The 8026-nt window shown below is 32.6% G+C and overlaps 1 protein-coding gene across 1 annotated transcript in view; it reads right to left on the bottom strand.

The window, feature by feature from the left end:
• LOC107445505 (dual oxidase 2) overlaps positions 1 to 8026 on the bottom strand; it is a 78332-nt gene that overhangs the window by 40377 nt on the left and 29929 nt on the right. The window contains exons 9-10 of the mRNA XM_071183538.1: positions 6382 to 6478; positions 3009 to 3190 (exon numbers count right to left, since the gene is read on the bottom strand). Coding sequence (XP_071039639.1) covers positions 3009 to 3190; positions 6382 to 6478 — 279 coding nt within the window. The remainder of the gene's footprint in view (positions 1 to 3008; positions 3191 to 6381; positions 6479 to 8026) is intronic.

The following is an 8026-nucleotide window of genomic DNA, read 5'->3' as shown; positions in this document are numbered from 1 at the left end:
ATCAATAAATGTACTAATAAAGGGAGGATAGGCCATCGCTATGTTAACAAACAATTTCTAAGTGCTTAAAAATGGTGAGAGTAAACAAACCGAAGTATAAATAAGTACTACTGTTGATGAGTTGACCTGGGTATTCCATTGGTTGGTAATATCCAAAACCTTCTGGTAGGCTGATGCAAAATATTGCTAAATGACCTTAAGCTATATATGAGTATGTAAATCTAACTTGAGCTTTGTTATTTGAGAAAAAACATTGTAAAAATGCAAAGAAAAAACAAAATAAAGCACTCGGAGACAATTTTGACAATAATATAATGATACATAATTAAAAAAAAACACTTAAAGATAAATAAAATGGCCCTAATCTATGTAAAAAGAAATAAAAATGAACTAAGACAACAAATGTATGATCGAATCAATTTAATAAAGGTTTGTAAACAATGACTCTGGTATTAACTTAAAAACAGCATGGAATAGGAAAAGCTATTAAATGAATAATGTCGATTATAAATTTAATTGATTAAAGAATTATGAATATGGTGTGATTTAAAGCACTTAACTGTGTTTGCGATCATAGAAATTGTTTACAATTTGTTATGGGGAATAGAACACCAATTAACATGGGAAAGTGATGTCTCTTTGAAATTTAATATAAAGTCAAAGGATGGATGAAAAATTAAAAACAGGGTGGCGGACAATTGAAAACATTTGGGGGAACAACATATAAGAAATTTAGATAGAAATAAAAACGCTAAGATAAAAATTTGAGTGTCCAAAGTCAGAGTTTACAAAATACTAATTTTAACATAGCGATAGCCTATACCTAGGAGCGTCAAAAAATTTAAAGATACTGATAATTAGAGTACCAGACCACTGGAAAATAAAAAGTTAATATATTTGAATAGAGAATCGCATGAAGGATTGAAATGAAATGCTTTAAATTTGAAAAGAGTCGATAAGTTAATGAAAATTTAAGCCAAAGATAGCAATGATTACCACTTGCAGTGGATGACATGTTAAAATGGCGATATGACACTCTAAGCCTAAATCAAAGGAACATCGAAAATCTATAACTTGAAAACGGAAAAAGGGGCCTCCCAGAGGCCGGGAAAGACTCACCAGGAATGCCTTGGGGTGTTACATGCTGTTTTTATTAAGAATTGGGTGGAACAAATAGATATTTAACGCTTTTATTAGCGATTTTTTGGAGCTCTGAATAGAGATGCTGCTTGTGTAGTTCTTATTACTATATTATCTCTATGTTATACTGCCATACAAATCTTTAAGGTTACCATTGGCCTATGGTATACTGCCATACGAATTTCTGTGGTTGCCATAGCCCAATGGTGACGTGCCATACAAATCCTTATGGTTACCATTGGTCTATGGTATACTGCCATACAAATCTTTATGGTAGCCATAGGCTTATGGGGTTGTGCCATACAAATCTCTATGGTAACCATAGGCGTATGGCATCCGGCCATACAAATTTCTATGGTAGCCATAGGTTGCCATAGATTACCATAGGCTTCTCTATGGCAAATTTTCCTAAGGGTTATTTTTGTTCATTTGACCTATTTATTTTGACTTATTAATTTACTTTAGCTAATTTAAAATATGAAGTATAGGCAGAATGTTTAACAAACCTTGTCGTGTCACTTTGAAAATAATGTACCATAAAAGCTCATTTAAAAACTCTGTAAAATATAATTATTAAAATTTATAAATACTCTTTAGCTTATGTTCATTCAGCTCTTATAAGCTTTAAGAAAATAGAAGCAAATTTCTGATTAAATATAGTACACTTTTGTGCTTTATGTAATATTTTAATTTAATTTTTTATTGAGATTTTGTGATCCGACAAATTTAACGTGCACCAGCCACCATTTACTACACGGGGAGGCTTCGGCCTGCTGGATTCGAACTCCCGTTCTTACGAGCGTGAGTCCAGTATCCTGCCAACCAGGATATCCCGGCCCATTTAACTTATTTAGAGAAACTTTAAAACTAATATTTTGGATTAAAAAGTCTCACGAGACTGAATTCTTTTTTATTCCGATCATTTTGTGACGTTTGCTTCGACTAAAAATTTCTCATCTGAATTTGTTTTGAAAATTATAAATAGCTTTTTTCTTTTTTAAATTTGCATCCGTTGATCAATTATAGAACACTTGAGATTTAACCAAGTTCCCTTTTAAATTCACATGATAACCAGAGCCATAAGTTTAATTTGTACATTCATTAAAGTGGTTGTGTGTTGTTAATCGCTAACTGTGACAGTAAAAAATGTTCGATTAGTTTCTCAGTTAAAGAATTTGTTGCTGAATGTGTAATATTTTTACGCATTGTTCCACCTAAGCTCCCTAGAAATATTTTTTTCAATCGTAAATATTAGTGTGTCCAGTGCACAGAATATAAAAGTGAACACAATAATTGATTGAAAATTGATCTAATGACAAGATTTTCTAGAACTAGGACACAATCTTAATTATTCGAGAGCTTAACATAAAATATATTAATTTTCAGTGCTGACGATATTCTAAGTTACGAAATCAGACACAAAAAGTACTTTCTCTGAAAAAATACCCTTGCATTTTTACACTCATAAAATATTGGAGTTAGCCGCAATCTCAAAAAAATTGCCCGCAAGTTTAAGCAGGAGAACGGTAAAAAATGTGGACCTCTTAAAATTATATTTTCTTTTTGTGTATTTCGGCCTGTTTCGTGTACTTTTTAAGAAAAGCGAAAGCTTTTTGCACATTAAAATCCGTTCAACCAGAAAAAAAAATTCATTACAAAAAACAATTTCTAATAAGTATTTATTATTTTATTTAACAGTCGAAAAGATTTCGAATTATAAGGAATACAAATTTTTAAATAATTCAATCATTTTTGTATTAATCTTAAAAGCATTATTCAACATCTCACGAGATTGGTTAAATTCATCATCATATATTATATAAAAAATCATTATACACATTAAGATTACTTTACTTAACCATGCGTACCTGTTCATACTCAGGATAGCTTAGATTGGCCATTGTTTCAAAACTAAATTCTGTTATATTTTCTTGCGGAAGAAGCATTTTTCTAGCAAATCCATAACCAGGCAGACCATGATCTCGACCACGTTGAATATTAAGAGCAATTAGATCTCGACGTGTAAATTCCGGTGGACCATGTAAATAACCTAGTCAATCACAATAAAATTGTTAATTGCTTCCAATTATAAAGCATTATGTTCTAGATAAGTGGTTCCAAATTTTTAGCGATTTGTGGCGCATTTTTTGACTAGCGGATTGCTAAGGGCTCTCTCTATATATTTCAGTTTAAGGAAATATTTATTATATAATATATATATTTCCTCATGTCCTATATGCCCACAAAGAGGCAAGGCTCACTCACTTTTCTAGATGCTTTTTTGATACGATATCAAAATTAATACGATTTAATTTTGGATATCTAAAAAATAATCTTTTATAATTTTTAAAAAAATGTAGACCGTACGCAAAATACTCCATCGACTCAAATAAAAAACTTCTTTCTGTTCAAGTCAGGAAAAGAAAATACAGTTTAACATTATATCGAATACAAATAAATTTAACGTTATTCCTTTCGGAGTTTTACAGATCACAAATTTTTGGCAATTAGTCAAATTGATCAGCTATAGAACAATGTAGGGGAGAGGGGGGCACATGTGAACATGGTATGTTTTACCAATATGATCTGAAATAAAGAATCTTGAATTATTTTCAATTGATGGCAGTATTAGTCCTACCTCTCTGCAAAACTTTCAGAACAATGAGACATTTTGTTGTTCCATTCTGACAATTTCTTTGTACCAGCTGGTGTTGTTTATATTATAATCACTCGCTTCTTCAAGTGAAAGCATAGTATAAATCAACTCATGAACTAAAATTAACTATTGCAGACCATTATGTGAACATTCAGGTTAGTTTATGACAATAATTTATTTTTTTTACTCAATTAAAAATTCTTGATTTTTCAAGTTAGGTTTAAGAAGGATGATGGGGCACTTGTGAACAAAACATCTGGGGCAGATGTGAACAGTTCACATGTGCCCCTACATAGTATTAAGATTAAGATTATTATCCTCATGATATTATAAGTTTAAAAAATATGTATGCATTTAAAATTCATATTATTTAGTTTTCCATAATTAATTTATTATTTTTTCTTTAAAATTTTTTTAAAAAATTAAATGGTTGATCGCGCATTACGTATATTAACTGATACACCTGGGAGAGATAGAATTGCTAAAGCTACAAATGAAAAAAATGAAAAAATGATTAAAAAAAAAAAAAGCATGAAGGAGTATTAGAGAAGAAAGAAAAAGGCCCATTACAACTCCTGAGGAACATGAAGTTGCGAAAAACCCAACAGCGGAAAAATTATTGTACAGCTGAAAAATTATTTTCCCGTTGACAGTACTGTTGTACAATTTAAATTCACATGGTAAGCTACAACCCCTTCAGTATAATACGCATCTATATCTGTTATATTAAAGATTTTTTTCTTTGAAATATGATGATTGCTTTGTGTTTTTAATTTTGTTCATCTGTGCCCCAGGCATGTTCACATGTGCCCCCAATAGGGGCACATGTGAACAATTGAAGTCATTTTTCTAAAATATCATAAAGTAAAGAAATATTTTACTGAAAAATCTCAAAAAATTCACTTCCCGAACTATTGGGTTTAATTTTCCTGATACATTATGATTGTATTTAGAATATTTTTTAAAAATTCGGCTATATTTTAACAATATTTTTTTGCTCACTGCAAGCAAACTTTTGTTGTTCTTTCGGATTTTTAAATGATTATAAAAAGAAGTTTAAAGATTCATAAATTGTTTATGATAATATAATAAAACATTTTAGTCATAAAACATACTTCTCAAATCATCAACCACAGAGGTATCTTCTTTTTCTGCAGCTTGAAAAGTCATCCCAAGTATTAGATTTTCAATGCCACTTCTATAAACAATTTCCTATGAAGTAAAAAAAAAAAGTGTTTTTTTATTTTTATTTTTATAATATGTGCAAACGTCAATAATATGCATCTTTACAATAAATTCAAAATACCGGGATAGCCTGGTAGATAGGGCACTAGGCCCGCGTCCAAGAGGTCGTGGGTTCGATCCCCGCCGGTCGAAAGCTCTCCGTGTAGTAAATGGTGACTGGTGCACGTTAAATCTGTTGGGTCACAAAGTTCTCCATGTTCTCATAACAAATTAAACCTCTATGGGGTACTGGTCCAGGAGATTCCTTTTCTGGAGTGGGTTCAAAATTACAAGGCTACCGAGTTGAGCATTAGTTGTCGTAAATCCAAAATTGGGTCGGCTGCTCAACAACGATTATAAAAATAAAAATAAATTAAAAAAGACAGCCGTATTAGCTCAGGTGATAGAGCGCTTGCTTCTCAATGAGATGAACCGGGTTCGAATCCCGGTAATGGCTGGTTGATTCGAATTCCGCACCCGGCTCGCTCCAACCACAGTGCTGACGTGAAATATCCTCAGTGGTTGACGGATCAGGGGTTAGAGTCTCCTCGCCCTCACGCTAATTGTGGGAGGTTTTCCTCTCCGTGTAACACAAATGCGAGTTAGTTCCATCAAAAAGTCCTCCACGAAGGCAAAATTTCTCCCAATACTCGATCCAGGCGTTCCCTTTTCCTCTAGATTGGGTTCAAAATTACAAGGCTATGGAGTTGAACATTAGTAGTCGTAAACCCATAAAATTGGGATGGCTGTTCAAGGACANATGTGCTATATGCCCACAAAGAGGCAAGGCTCACTCACTTTTCTAGATGCTTTTTTGATACAATATCAAATAATTTTAACGATATCAAATATTTTTTAATAAAATAACGATTTAATTTTGGATATCTAAAAAATAATCTTTTATAATTTTTAAAAAAATGTAGACCGTACGCAAAATACTCCATCGACTCAAATAAAAAACTTCTTTCTGTTCAAGTCAGGAAAAGAAAATACAGTTTAACATTATAACGAATACAAATAAATTTAACATTATTCCTTTCAGAGTTTTGCAGATCAAAAAATTTGCAATTAGTCAAATTGAGTTAGCTACAGAACAATGTATCTGAGGAATATTTGAGGAAACAAAAGTAATGCTCAAATAATTGTTCACTTTCCGTACTATTGAGTTTCATTTTCCTGATACATTATGATTGTATTTAGAATATTTTGAAAAATTCGGCTACAGTTTTACAATATTTTTTTAATCTCTGTGAGCAAACTTTTGTTGTTCTTTAGGATTTTTGAATGATTTTAAAAAGAAGCGTAAACATTCATAAATAGTTTATGATAATACAATAAAACATTTTAGACATAAAACATACTTCTCAAATCATCAACCACAGAGATATCTTCTTTTTCTGCAGCTTGAAAAGTCATCCCAAGTATTAGATTTTCAATGCCACTTCTATAAACAATTTCCTATGAAGTAAAAAAAAAGTGTTTTTTTTTAAAAAATACGTGCCAACTTCAATAATATGTATCATTACAATAAATTCAAAGAGGTCGTGGGTTCGATCCCCGCCAGCCGAAAACTCTCCGTGCAGTAAATGGTGACTAGTGCAGGTTAAATCTGTTGGGTCGCAAAGCCCTTCTTATTCCCATAATAAATTATACCTTTATGGGGTACTCTGATCCAGGATATTCCTTTTCTGGATTGGGTTCAAAATTACAAGGCTACAGAGTTGAGCATTAGTTGTCGTAAACCCAAATTTGGGTTGGCTGTTCAACAACGGTTATAAAAATAAAAATAAATTCAAAAAGAGAGCCGTATTGGCTCAGGTGATAGAGTACTTGCTTCTCAATGAGATGAACCGGGTTCGAGTCCCGGCAATGGCTGGTTGATTCGAATTCCGCACACGACTCGTACCGACCACAGTGTTGACATAAAATATCCTCAGTGGTTGTCGGGTCATAGGTTAGAGTCCCCTCGCCATCAGGCTAACTGTTGGAGGTTTTCCTCTCCATGTAACACAAATGTGGGATAGTTCCATCAAAAAGTCCTCCACGAAGGCAAAATTTTTCCCAATACTCGATCCAGGCGTTTCCTTTTCCTCTAGATTGGGTTCAAAATTACAAAGCTATGGAGTTGAACATTAGTAGTCGTAAACCCATAAAATTGGGATGGCTGTTCAAGGACAGTTATAAAATAAAATAAAATACTTAATCCAGTCAGGAGTTCCCTGGGGATCATTGTTCAAATCAGATTGAATTTTGTAGATTCTAGAGTCTTAACCTCCATGATCCTCGATTGCTTTTTCTACGGTAGTGTTTTACTTAATAAATAAGGAAATTGTGTTAATATATATATATATATATACAGTGAATTCGCGATAACTCGAATCTGATAGGACTGACAAAAAACTTCGACATATCGGAATTTCGACTTACCGTTAGTTTCGGTTTTGGACTTTCAAAATATTGTCGGATTATTTAATTAATGCTTATTAATTACAAATCCTCTAAATGCTTACAATATTTAAGATTATTTTTCTGACAAGCCATTTACGATAAGACTTTTTGAAGCACTTTATAATACTCTGGTCCATCATCTGCAACTTTGCTGTTGTGTTTGGCGGGAGAAACTGCAAATTTACTGCTTTCAAGTTAGGTAGATCACTATGCGCTGTACATTTATACATAAAGAGTATCACAAGAGAAACATCGGGGATTTCGGTATTTTCCGATAACAAGTAAGGGCAATTTCTCTGTCCCAGACGCATTTCTTTCAACTAGTACAGTCAAACGTTCCTTGCTCATTTTACCTCCTGAGCAGTTTTCATCCTTAAACATCACAGTCTTATTTGGAAGACATTTAAAAAATAAACCCATTTCATCATATTGAAAACATCATTTTAACTGTATCCTTGAAGTAAATTTGGTAACGTTTCATTTAACCACTGTTTACATACTTCAAGAGGGACAGCTTTAGCTTCTCCATGAATAGTGTGAAAGACATTGTGTGTGTGT

The sequence above is a fragment of the Parasteatoda tepidariorum genome, chromosome 7 (assembly GCF_043381705.1).
Source record: "Parasteatoda tepidariorum isolate YZ-2023 chromosome 7, CAS_Ptep_4.0, whole genome shotgun sequence".
In the NCBI taxonomy this organism is placed as follows: Eukaryota; Metazoa; Arthropoda; class Arachnida; order Araneae; family Theridiidae; genus Parasteatoda; species Parasteatoda tepidariorum.
The sequence above is the reverse complement of the archived record's forward strand: the minus strand, read 5'-3'. Positions and strand labels throughout refer to the sequence as shown.